Raw genomic sequence first — 13,312 nt, forward strand, 5'->3', positions numbered from 1 at the left:
ATCTTTTATATTTATTTAACTTATAGATATATACTTAATAATATCTAAGTATTTAATAACTCTTTACTATAGTTTTAGCTACTTCTATCTATAATTAAAAGAGTTTATAGCTCTCTAAATAAGCTTTTTCTGCCTTCTAGATTATATTTTAGTATAGATAACTCTTTATATTAATATATAAGCTAGGGAGCCTCTTTAGGAGCTTTTAATATATATTAATATAAGGCCTCTTTTCCTTGCTTAATATAGAGCTTATCCTATCCCTTTAGGCCTCCTGCTTTCCTATATTAGATTGGTTTAAAGGCTAAAGTAAGCTCCCTCTTTTTAATAAGTTCTTAAAGCTAGCTAGACTCTCTTAACTCTTATAACCTTAAGTCTTCTATTAGATATCTATATATATTTTATGCTATAGTATCCCTATTAGGAATATTATATTAAATAAAATATAATTTCTTACTTATATCTTAATAAGGGTTTTATTTACTAGCTTATTACCTCTCTTTACTTTTAGGTTATTTTCTATTATATAGAAAAAACCTAATAGAGGTAATTCTAGAGGTATTAATAATAGCTTAAATCTAAACTAGATATATAGTTCTAATTTCTTGCCTATCTTTATTAAGTTATTAGCTTTAGGGCTTATAAATTCTATATTTTTATTAGTAATTTTATTTAGTTTTTTATTTACTAAATATATTTACTATAAATTAAGTTAAGTTTATTAAAATAAGATTAATTCCTTAATTTATTTCTTTATTACTATTAGGTTTTTAGCCTATAGGTTATTTTAAAGGGTTGCTATATTTCTATTAAAGTACTAATATTTATTAAAGGTAATATCCTGCATTAAGAATACCTCCTTATTTAATAAGTTCTAGATCCTATAGGAATTACTTAATATATATCTTATTAAATATTTAATCTACCTTTTAGAGGTTTAATAATATAATCTATTATATTACAGTTATATATCCTTTATTAATATAAACGCTTTATATCTATATACTTTAAGGTATAATAGGTCTGGTTTTACTAACTACTTAATTATATACTTTAAGTAAAATATCTTATATAGTAACTTATACTATCTTTAAACTAATGGCATATAGTTATAAAGATAGGTAGCTGCCTTTATTAATTTAGGCTAGAGGTATTTTAGAATTTTTATATCTGCCTTTATTACCTTACTTTTCTAGATAATAACTATAACTACTCTTTCTACACTATTATTTTAAGCCTATATATTTAAAGCAGATAATTTATATTATATTCCTTACTAAACTATCTTAATATATACTTATAGGTAAGTTATTATAATCTTATTATTATATTTAATTACCTTTATTTTCTTAAAGTACTATATTTCTATTATATTTAAGAAGCCTTTTAGTGCTAAGAGGATAGTAAGGGTTATTTAATTAATTATATAATAGTTTTAAGTAAACCTTAATACTCTATCTATAAATATCTATATTAAACTATAGCCTATATATCCTAATAATATAAAGTAGAAATCTATAGCTATTTAATCTCCTAGACTTATAACTTAAATTAACTCTTAAGAAGTATAGTATATTAATTAGTAAGCTTTTATTACTTTATATATATTACAGTTAACTATAGTTATTTACTGTATTTCTATTAAAATCTTTAACTTTATTTATACTTCTTTTATAAATATAACTAGGCATTAAAGAGCCTTTGGCCTTAAATAGCCTAACCTTAAGTGCTATATTAAGGTATTACCTCTTAATGGCTTTCTTTTAGTCTATATTATATATATATACTATTTTAAAGGGATAGGAAGTATATTTACTATTAATCTAGCTTATATTAATTTTAGGTCTTAAGGAAAATACTTATATTTAAGTATTTATTACCCTTTAATCTTTAAGACCTTATTAAGTTTACTTCTATCTAAATACTATAGATAATTATTTTTTAGGCTTATATCCTACTAAATTCCTTATTTTCTTAACTTAATAAATAATATTAGGTTTATAGCTAATATAATATATAAGGCTATATTATAAAGTTATAGTATTCTTAATATACTATTACTTAACTTAAGTTTAATTTATATTTTACTATATCTCTCTATTAGGATTTATATTACTTTTAACTAAAAGAAGTCCTTAAGGGCTACTGCTTTAAGGTTTTTTATTTACTTTATATCCTTAAATATATATATAATTACTTTTAAATTTAATAATATACTTTTATTTAAGAGGTAATAGTTAGCTACTATTAGGCCTATACTTAGCTAAATAAAGCTAACTAGATATAGTTAGGCTACTTCTTTTAGTTTTAGCTTTTTAACTTAATTAGCTATACCTTTTTTATTTTTTTTATCTTTCTTTATGTCTAATTAGTAAGAGCCTATACTAATTTAAATTTAATATAGGCCTTTTTAAAAAAAGTATAAAAGCAGTTTAATAGGGTATGCCTTAATCTATATACTTTATATCTTCCTGCCTTATTTTTACTAGGTTTTTAGTAAAGATACTTCTTTCCTTTTTGCTCCTTTTATCTAGGCTTTCTTAAGGTATTTTAGTTTTCTCTAGCCTCTTTCCCTTATTTAACTAAAAAGGCTTTATAGCTTACTTTAGCTTTCTATATATTTAGCTGTAATATTAATACTAATTAAATATCTACTGCTATTATACTAATAGATAGGGTATTAAACTAAATATAATTTATTTAGGTAATACTATAGACATTTACCTATAACTTTAGTAGGGTTAATCTTAAAGCTATAATAAGATTAAGAAACTACTAATCTGCCTCTTTAGCCTCTTATAGGCCTATATTTTAGGCTTTATTAATTAAGGTCTTTTATTATTTAAGCTAATTACTTACTCCTTTATAGGTTATATATCTATAATATATAGGTTTTATTAAGACTTCTCTATATACTTAATAAGCCTCTTACTTCTGCTTTATTTATATTAAGGAAAACTTATTATAAAGAAATTAAATCTATTCTATTAAAGTATTATCTTCTAAAAAATAATACCTTATAATCCCTTTATTTACTGTATTTAATATTTAATCTTAAATAATAGATATCTTTCTCTTTAAGTCCTTATAGTTCTTTAAATATATCTTATATATTGCCTTTATTATAGTAACTATTTAGTAATCTTTCTCTATAAAATATAGTATTTATTAAGTCTATATTTTATATTTAATATAATTTCTATCTAGTTTAATAACTAAAGAATTAACTTCTTATATAACTATTTCTTATATTAAAGAAAATAATACTTCTATAGTAATTACTGCTTAAATAACTATAGCACTTTACTATTTTACTGCTAATATATTAGGGGGTATAAATATAACTACCTTAAGGGTAGGCTTATTAAATGCTATTAGGTTAATATAGGCCTATAAATCTTTATTTTTTAATTTAACCTTTAAGGCCTTATATTAGCTAATCTATTTATTACTAGATTTAAGCCTAATTATTTAATTAGTTATTATTTTAAATATCTTTAGTAAGTATTAGGCTTTCCTTTTTGGTTATACTTATAGTAGTTTTTCTTATAAATAAGACTCTTAATTATTTAAAAACTTATATATATTCCTTTTTTTAGAAGAGGGGAAATTCTATATTTAAATCCCTTAACTTCTGGCATCTTACTGAGGTTTTACCTAAATACAAGCGATTATTTCATTCTCCTAATCTAATATATCTTGCCTTGGTTTCTCTAAGCCGGCGATATCTTTATGTATGATAACGCGTCTATACACACCGCCTGGATCGTTAAAGCCCTCCTGGAAGAGCTCTGGGTCGAGCTGATAACTTGGCTGCCGTATTTGCCTGATTTGAACCCTATAGAGAATCTGTAGGTGCTAATGAAGGCAGAGATATATCGATTACATCCGGAACTGACTCACGCAGAGGATACAGTTGCTATGTAATATGCCCTAGTCTTAGCTGCAATGGAAGCTTGGGATAGTCTCTAAGATACAGTATTAAAGAACCTTTGCAATACAATGCTAAACCGCGTTACAGCTATAATTGCCGCAGAGGGTTGGTACACAAAGTATTGAGCCTGTTTACAGTCACTTTGAAAGGTCGAAAATACAAGCTTAAAGCGGCATCGCGATAATCTCCCGTTCCGGTTAGACGCCCCTTTCGGTACCTCAAGGGGTCTTCATACTTTTTGCCCCCTACTGTATTGTCTGTGGTGGCTGCTAATGACTCCGACTGCGGGGCTTCAAGACGATGGCGGGGCTTCGTGTGTTTGACTGTGGCACCAGCATGCATCATTTCATACGCTGGGGCATTGTGATTGGGGCTCTGGTCAGGTACCTCATAGCCAAATCAACACTTGCACAGACCGACCATCGGGGGAAAGATGTTGACAGGCCCACCAATTAGGAGACACGCAGATAACACGGTGCTGAATGGAGTCATACATCCACTGGATGTGGATGTTTTCTGAAGTCCATATCCAATATTGAGCATTTCAAGTTACGAATCGAGGCCTTTGTTTTCAGAATATGCTGAAGCAATGTGTACCCGAAAATGTATTTATTGAAAACATGAGACTTTCAATTGACTTTGCCAATCAAACTTAGCCTGTTGGTAACCGCAATGCCTTTCTGTAATCACTTCCCAATTGGGCTCTTGTAAACGTTTTGTCGTTACAATTGACCAACAACAAAATGTCTTGTGCCCTGGATTTGTACCGTGTATCATGCGGTTGAGACTCCATCCGAAGTTAGACCGGATCGGCAGCAATCAGACGAACAATAGGTGGTCGAGCCGTTATCAGGCGAGACACAAGAAATTGTAAGCGTTGAACAAAGCCTTTGATCAAGACATTGCGGGTCCGAGGGCAAGGAATTAATCAAGGTAGTTTCTCCATCTGGTAGAGAGTCTGGAAACAAAGCGAAGCAACCCCAACACGATTATTTATTACACGGCGATGCAGTCATGTCATTCAGCGAGCAATGTGGCTGGCTGTGGTGCTGACCGAAACAACATTTTCCGAGCAACTTGAATAAGATGGTGTGCTCGCTCAGCATGTGTTACATTAGGTACTGTCTGCGATTGTGGTATCATGTGGCTTGCGTTCATTCATATGCACCTTTGTTTTCCTCGCCTTCGCGGATGTTTGCCGGTCCATTCACCTTGTGTTACACTCTCTTGGAGGTGTGCTACCCAGGTCCTTTTTCCTGTCATGTTTCTTTTTTCCGTCTCTTTGCTGACGCCTGCTTGATAAACCCCGATGGCCCAGTCCTTGTCGAGTCTCAGTCAAGGTCTCAGTCAAGGTCTCAACCGCAACAAAGTCTTTGTCCAGTTCAGCCCAGCTCACCCAGCCCAGTCCAGAGCAGAGGAGTCGCAGATCTTGGCTTCTCTTGCTCGCTAAGCTGCCTCAGCTACCGGTTGGTTCGGTCCAAGCCCTCTATGATATTTCTGTCTAATTCTCGGGGGCGCCTAGATATGCTATACCATACCTTAACCACTGCGTCGGGATAGAACTGAAATTATCGTGGAGATCAGAGTTCATGAGCTTGGGACGCATTACGGCAATAAGTCCTGGGATAACGGAGCCGAGCCAGGGAATCGAAACCCTTTTAGCGCTCCCGGGCCGCGCCACTTGGGAGCTAAAACTCCAGCTCCACCTCAAGCTTTCCATCAATTTACACTTTACCTTCAGCCGGGCTTCTGGGTTCTCCACCTGCCGCCGCCCGCGCGACGTCGACGATCCAGCGCTTAAGGTACCTAACTGACTTTGCTTTGCTTTGCTCTGCTTCACTTACATCCTTCCTACCTTACCTCACTTTGTATCGTCGGCCTCTCCTTTTGGTGGCTTCGCCTCCTGGCGCTTTCTTCTCCCCTCAAGACCGACATCTGGTCTCGTCTTGTTTCGCTTCTCTTCGCTCTTTGGCTCAGGACGAACTCCAAGGGGATTTCCGCGCAACGCAACGCAACAATTGTCGGAGCATATGCTCTTATAGCTCGGCCTGTCCGCACAGATTCTCCTCTTCGCTTCGTCCTCCACAGATCATCCATCCTCTACGCATACCTACCTCCCCAACCTTTTTATTCCTTCTTATATTATATCCATACGTAGACTTGCACTCGACACCAACTCTCGATAACCTTATCATTGATCGCAAAACGCAATGAATTCCGCCTATCACCCGCCCGACATGTCGCAGCGAATCCCTGGCCCTGCTTATTCTTCCAGTGCACCACCACCACCACCGATTCATACCTACCAACAACACCAGCGTCCTCCTCCGCCTCTACCGCCCCCGACTCAACATCACCACTCGTCCCATCCTCCCCTGCCTCCTCCGCCGTCAGCTCCACATCCTCACCACCAACATCCACCTCCGCCGCCACCTTCCCACTCGCTATCTTCGCATCAACACCATGGCCAACCACCCCATCACCAGCCTCAACTCCCACCATATGCCCCAGCTCCATATCAACAGCCTCAGCCGAGTCAATACCCTCGGCCCCATCCGCACCAGCAACACGTCCCTCCTCCTTCGCAACATGATGATCATCCTCCCCCGCCTTCCTCGCGCCCATCGCCCACCGACCATCAGAAAGATTCCGAACACGTTCCCCCATCCTACTCCAAGATTGAAGAAGGATCAGGCTGGAAGTACAGGTTTGTGGCCAAGGCAGATCCTTCAAACTTCCTTCGCGACCCCGCTGAAACGATTCCATAGTCTCGATGTGAAGCAACAACCCGTGCGTGCGCGCATGTGTGGATTTGGCGATAAGGTCTGTTTTCTTCTTTGCCTGTGAGCCCTGATCATATGTCTCACAGTTCTGATCTAGGATCGTCGCCCAATCACGCCGCCGCCATGTGTTCGTCTTGTCATAATCAATACCGAGACGGGTAAAGAGGTTGACTACAAGTACGTCGATGCAGTCGCGAGAGAGAGAAAAAAGGGGCATCTTGGTTTGTGCTAATGCATAATGTGTAGTACCCTAGACCACGCCATGTTTGTGTTATCGGTCGATCTGTGGAATCATGACGGTACCAAAGAAGTCAACCTGGTGCGGTCCTCAACTGGGACTGGCGCTATGGCATCCTCAAGTACCTACACTTATTCGTCCTTAGAACCAGGAACCCCTTCGTACCAGCAACAATCTCTGCCCCCGAGCCGCGAGTCTGGATATGGGCAATCGCAAGGGATGAACTATGGTCAGGATTATCCCCCACCGGTGCAGCAGAGCTATGGTCAAGGTTGGTCGAAACAGGAGGAACAACAAGCGAGAACAAATCCGTGTCTGACACAAGAGTAGCACCGTCGTACCCGCCGAGCAGTTCCTACGGTCCGCCCCAACAATATTACCCGCGACATAGCGGTTACAGTGCCGAACCTTCGGCTCCTCCGCCAGGTGCACCTTTCCGTAATGGATATGGACAGGATCAAAATGCGCTTACTCGGATGGCAGTAGTGGGAGGTCAACCCCAAGGGATGTTTACGAGAAACTTGATTGGCAGTTTGGCCGCAAGCGCATTCCGCCTCGAGGACACTGAAGGACAATCAGGTATCTGGTTTGTCCTCCAAGACCTCAGCGTCCGTACAGAAGGAACCTTTCGGTAAGGGCAACTGGATTTGGTCTGTGCCGTGGCTTGCGATTGCTGACGCTGAAGTTGCAGATTAAGGTTCTCCTTCGTCAACGTTGGGCGCCCCGGAGGGCAGGGAGCCAACGTAAACCAAGGCCGAGCGCCAATCCTGTCGTCTTGCTACAGCGAGAGTTTCCACGTGTACTCGGCCAAGAAGTTCCCCGGCGTGTGTGAAAGTACACCATTGAGCAAGAAATTTGCAAACCAAGGCATCAAGATCCCGATCCGTAAGGACGCCAACATCAAGGGCGAAGGTGATGAAGAGATGTACGATCAGAACTGAAGAATCTGCGTGAACCATATCACCAAGGAAATATCCATGATTGTTTGACCATATCAGAGTTAGGGTTTGGAAATTTGGCTATTCAGATAGTTGCAATCCACAGGAGAATGAATAGCTGGCGCGCACAAAAGGCAATCGGCACGGGAAAATAGGCCAAATCATTGCTATCCTTTGTACAAGGCTCCAAGATATGTCGCCAACATGTATGGAGTTACTGCCATTGTCAGATGAGGCGTCATGTCATTGAATACTGAGTATAGATGCCGGCGTTGGTGTTTTGGAATTGAGCCAATTTCTGATACTCCGTATTTTGTGCTTTTGTCCTAGCTTGCACTGCAGTGTGTCGGTGGTGCTGCAGCTAGACACATCTATAGGGCCAATAAAGAGTGTGAAGCCAAGTGTGGGATCGACAGGGCAAAGGGTTCCCTAGCTCGAGAGCAGAGGATGACAGTATCATGGCCGAACCAGGGGTTCAAGGAGTCAACGTCATCGCACTTAGAAAAGCTTAGCCGCCAAATTCAGGGTCTTGTGTCGGATTAGCATGGGACAACCCTGATGGAATCTAGCTGTGTGCAGTACAAGCTACAGGCTATAAGCCACAAACAGCAGCATCCCCTTGCACATTTCGAGATTTTGAGGTCATGAGGCTTGTGATCAATGCCTTTTCGAGCAGGTTCTCCCGGGCTTCTTCCATAGCTATGAGCCACCGAGCCAGACCAGCCCGTCGTGTCGGGGCACGCCAGTACAGAAACGGCTATGGATAATTGCTGGTGCCGGCACGCAAGAATATGAGAGTTTACGTCTTATGCGGGAGCGAGCGCCGCTGGGAACTCGGAGCCCGGCGAGAGCGAAGACGATCTACAGATCTCTGATGGATAGATTCTCTTGGCGACGAGAGGCCATTCGGCCAACTTACTTTCTACTTGACCGAACAGCGAGGCCTTGAAAGGGGAGAATCTCATGGAAGACTCATGTTGTCATGACAGACATGAGTCGCATACCTGACGTGGTAGGCGCACAACTCGCGGAGAGTTTTCATGTTCTCGTTTGAAGACCGACTAAGGAACTTATCTTTCACTAGGTAGGTACGGAGTACCCTATGCGCTTTTGCAACTATAGGTTGGCTCGATATACGATATTTCCCCTTTCGGTCCCTGGGTGAGGACAACTTCCTCACTGCTCGGCTGCAATTTATGGCTGAGACCCGGGCATCAAGTAACCCCAGCTCTCAGCATTGAACCCCTCACAGGCCTCATAAAAGCTTGTATTGACTTCGTATATCGGAAGTACCTTGCCAAGATCTGGGGCAGCACGAGGCCATCAAAATTCATTACGCAACCAATTTCTATGACTGGACATGGCCTCTTAGTGCCATGACCAAGTGGAACTGGCGCACGGGTACTTGCGTCTACTTGTCCTAGACTTGGACGAGCTTTAACTGAGCCTCATTCTTCAAATGGACAAGGAAGGGTTGAGAGGAGGGCAGCACTTTTCAATTAGAGGTAGAAAGAGAGAGTTCGATAATTTGACTCAAGAATAGACTCCAAGGTAGTGCAGAAGAAGCACTTTCAGCTACAACGCCCAGCTGAAGAGATCTCGCCCTACAGCTCACAACCCATTAGCCCAGGTTCGGGGCAGCCTAGTGAGCACAAGGCCCGTCTAGGCCATATACTCTATGGCTGGGCGCAGTGCTTCGGTGGGTGTGAAGGGGAGGGAAAAGGCCGCAGCGCCTGGGAACCTATCGAATTTTTTTCCCTCTTGCCCCTGTTTAGTTGATCATGGGAACACTTCCAGGGCAGGGGAAAATTTGGTAGCAAGTTACAACATCAATCACGAGGACTTGGCATTGGGTTAAAAGCTGTCACCACCGCCTCCAGCTAAATCTTCTTCATTCAAACAGACTTTTCTCTTCATCATTACAATTCTTTGGGGACGTCCTCCTGAGCGTTTAACTTGGCAACTTCCCAGTCTACTCAACAACTCCTCGACAGTCACTAGTTTCGTTGTTAGTCACTCAAGAACACTGCAACCAGCTACCTGCCTTACCTTACCTACACAACCACTACCCCTCAACAAACAACAGCACTCTCTCCTCCAAACTCACACATCTTTCACAATGCTCTCCTCTCACGGTCGAGGCGGTGCTGGCAACATGGCCGACTCAACCCACACTGAGAAGACAGATCCCAGCAAGCTCCAGACTCCCGTCCTCAAGGGCTCTGTTGTCACCACCGGCCGTGGTGGTACAGGCAATATGGCCAAGAACGATGATCCTCGCGAAACCCGCAAGCGTCAGGACGTTGAAGCGTAAGTTTTTCATTCCTCCTGCTACTTAACATCTGGGATCATTCTCTTTGGAATCGTTGCTGACCCGAGACAAAAGTATACCTCGACGCCCCTCATCTGGTGCTCAGCATTCTGGCCGTGGTGGCGCGGGCAACGTCTTCAAGGACAAGGAGACAGAGTTAACCCGCAAGCCTAGCAACGACGAAGCCATCACTGACGAGGAGGAGCCCAAGTCCGCCAACTCACCTACTGCTACTGGCGAGTCGTTGGCTCAGAAGGGCAAGAACTGGCTTTTTGGCAAGAAGGCATAGGACTTGAGAGACCTTCAGGTGTTTCACCATGCTCAATTATAGGCATGAGAGATTTCACGTTCTACTGCTATTGGGTCCAATTATTTTACAGTACAGCTCGGTGTTTTGGCGCCTTTGACATTGAATCTTGAGCAGGGGTTCTGGCTACTAGGTAGACAATTTTATGAAGGACGGGTCAACTTACAAGACAAAGGTGAAAAGGAGGAAAGCAAAAGTCAAGATACCAATGGTTCCCATGAATTGAATAATCTACAAACAAAGTTTTATCTTACTCAGAACCTTGGTCATGCTGTTTGACTATGTTACAATTTTTTCGTGTCTACTGGTATTCTTCACAATGCTTTTTCTGACGGCCCCCCCCCCCTTATTTACTTTGATGTTCAACCCAGCATAGACAGACGGTATCTCAAAACACGGCTTCAACACAGCACACAGTAAGTTTTTCCCGTTAGTTCTTCTTGGTTAAGCGGTGAATCTCCTCGAAGTAGTGCTTGAGATGATCAGGGTTTACGCCAGGTGTAATTCCTGCCTTTGGTCAGCCCCTCGTCCAGCTCAGTATTGTGACGCAAACTTACCGTGGCCAAGGTTGGCGATCCAGCCCTTGTTTCCAACCCAGAAGCCCTCGACCATCTCCTCGACGGCCTTGGTGATAGCCTCCTTGGTGCCATACAGTACCCCTGGGTCAGCATTGCCCTGGAACACAATGTTGCGGTCGCCTCGGATCTTGACGGCCTCCTTGGGATCATGCAACCAGTCCATGCCAACCACATTATAGCCCAGGTTGCAGGCAGAGTCGAGTGCGTACCAAGCACCCTTGGGGAACACGGTCATGGGAACCTTCTCCAAGCCGAGGCTCTGTAGCTTGGCGGGAAGCTTCTCGGCGATTTGCTTCAAGTAGGGCTCAGAGAATTGACGGTAAGAAGAAGGGCCGAGCTCTCCTGCCCAGGAGTCAAAGACCATCACTAGCTATAAAGTTTACAAGTCAGTCATATATGGTGCAGTTCTAGAGGAGAGCATTCTATACCTGAGCACCAGCCTTGACTTGAAGTGCCAGATGATCCACGCAGATATCGGCGATCTTGGCCAAAAGCTTCTTCGACTCCTCAGGATACTTGTAGATCCATGTCTTGACCTGCGCAAATAGCTTGGTGCCACCACCCTCGACCATGTAGCAGAACAGCGTCCAGGGAGCGCCGCAGAAGCCAATCAAGGGCACCTGTCCCTCAAGCTTCTTTCGTGTGAGTGTGATAGCGTCGTACACGTAGCCGAGTTCAGCAGCAACATCGACGTTCTTAGCGAGCACCTGGCCGTACTGTCCGTCGTCGGGGTTCTGGAGCGGATTCGGGAAATGGGGGCCCTTCTTCTCAACCATCTCAACAGTCATACCCATTGCCTGGGGGATGACAAGAATGTCGGAAAAGATAATGGCGGCATCGATGAGACCTGCGAATCGGCGGACAGGCTGGAGGGTGATTTCAGTTGCGACTTCAGGGTCGCGGCAGCATTCGAAGAAGTCTCGGTTACCCTTGGCTTCGTGATACTCCGGTAGGTAGCGGCCGGCTATCAATTGATCAGGTCAGTCTTGTCTACTTATACCCGCATGCCAAGATGTCTTCTCACCTTGTCGCATCACCCACATGGGAGGGCGTTCAACGGTCTGGCCTAAGTTGCAACACAGCAAGTCTCAGCACAATTCTCTCTCATGATTCTCACAACTGAGGCTTGGACGACCCACCCCATGCTGCGCGAAGCAACAGGTCGTTCTTGAGAGGCGCGAAATCTTGCGACATTCTATGTGCTGTTCAAATTATAGTCAAGTCAAATTGGTACAGCAGCTCAGGAATAACTGCAAGTTACAGATTGTGGCTTTTAGAAGAAGTTCCAGTTAAATAAACTACAAATGCCCCGCCGAGGACTGCCCATATGGAATCATAGGTAGTGGAGGGGTAGGTACAGTTGCGGTCGAGCTACGGAGTACTGAGCACGGACAAGGCTGATTCCAAATGAACCAACCAGGCCCACCTCCATGCAAGCTTAGGTACCTCACCAATCGGCGCTCGGAACTTTGGACGGACCGACACGCTGTCATTACAATGCTGCTCGGCACTCCAGCGCGTGTTGAGAGCTGCATTCAAGATCTATACGAAGCTATACCCACAACCTCGATCTTCAATCCTGTCTCCCTAGAATCGGTCTCACCTGGAAAAGGCTGACTTGAGTGACCCATCTTCATCCGCGACAATGCCTTCCGAGCGCGAGCTTCAGATCAACCCCATCGTTCCCGAGTCTGTGGTCCATAACACAAAGGTTCGCTCCCTCGCTCTTAATGAATGTTGCTATCAATAGCGATCATTATCCACACTCAAGATTCCTGCGAGCTGACTATCTATCCAGGCTCTCTCCAACCTCCACAGCCTTACTGCGTCACTTTTTGGAGTCAGCGCCGGTGTCCTCGGCCTCGAATCGTATTACGGTTTCCTCGTCTACATCATCTTCTCTTGCATCACTGCTCTCCTCTTCTACGCCCTCAAGGTTGCTCCGGAATCACTCCCCAAAGGCCACGCTCCTCTCGATCCTTCTCGTTATTATCGTGGCTTGTTCGAGTTCTGGTTCGGTGGCATATTCAATGGCATCTCGGGCTTTGTCTTAACTTGGACGTTGTTTTATGGCTTGGTTCGGGCCTAGATATGAAGTATCATACATCAGCATACGAATGGCGTTTCTGGGGTTATGATCAAAGATATTCAGAAAGAATTATGACTTAAACAAAGCAACTAGTATTTAAAAAGCATCATCCAGAAGGTAAAACTAGAGGCGTC

At 42.4% G+C, this 13,312-nt stretch overlaps 4 protein-coding genes; 3 read left to right on the forward strand and 1 right to left on the reverse strand.

Moving 5' to 3' along the window:
• Positions 1–6,171: 6,171 nt before the first annotated feature.
• On the forward strand, positions 6,172–7,896 carry FFUJ_01561 (related to VeA protein; the record flags this gene model as incomplete). XM_023577340.1 has 6 exons in its annotated part: positions 6,172–6,641; positions 6,703–6,757; positions 6,815–6,894; positions 6,964–7,226; positions 7,286–7,586; positions 7,647–7,896. The coding sequence occupies 6 exons, from the start codon at positions 6,172–6,174 to the stop codon at positions 7,894–7,896; spliced, it is 1,419 nt and encodes a 472-aa protein (XP_023424020.1).
• Positions 7,897–10,012: 2,116 nt separating this feature from the next.
• FFUJ_01560 (uncharacterized protein) lies at positions 10,013–10,493 on the forward strand (the record flags this gene model as incomplete). XM_023577351.1 has 2 exons in its annotated part: positions 10,013–10,203; positions 10,280–10,493. 2 exons carry the CDS (start codon positions 10,013–10,015, stop codon positions 10,491–10,493), a joined length of 405 nt encoding a protein of 134 aa, XP_023424021.1.
• A 448-nt stretch (positions 10,494–10,941) lies between these two features.
• Positions 10,942–12,283, reverse strand: FFUJ_01559 (probable uroporphyrinogen decarboxylase; the record flags this gene model as incomplete). XM_023577362.1 has 5 exons in its annotated part: positions 10,942–11,018; positions 11,069–11,459; positions 11,518–12,053; positions 12,114–12,155; positions 12,229–12,283. 5 exons carry the CDS (start codon positions 12,281–12,283, stop codon positions 10,942–10,944), a joined length of 1,101 nt encoding a protein of 366 aa, XP_023424022.1.
• A 451-nt stretch (positions 12,284–12,734) lies between these two features.
• Positions 12,735–13,178, forward strand: FFUJ_01558 (uncharacterized protein; the record flags this gene model as incomplete). XM_023577373.1 has 2 exons in its annotated part: positions 12,735–12,800; positions 12,888–13,178. The coding sequence occupies 2 exons, from the start codon at positions 12,735–12,737 to the stop codon at positions 13,176–13,178; spliced, it is 357 nt and encodes a 118-aa protein (XP_023424023.1).
• Positions 13,179–13,312: the final 134 nt, after the last annotated feature.

The sequence above is a fragment of the Fusarium fujikuroi genome, chromosome FFUJ_chr01, assembly GCF_900079805.1.
Source record: "Fusarium fujikuroi IMI 58289 draft genome, chromosome FFUJ_chr01".
NCBI classification, from domain to species: Eukaryota; Fungi; Ascomycota; class Sordariomycetes; order Hypocreales; family Nectriaceae; genus Fusarium; species Fusarium fujikuroi.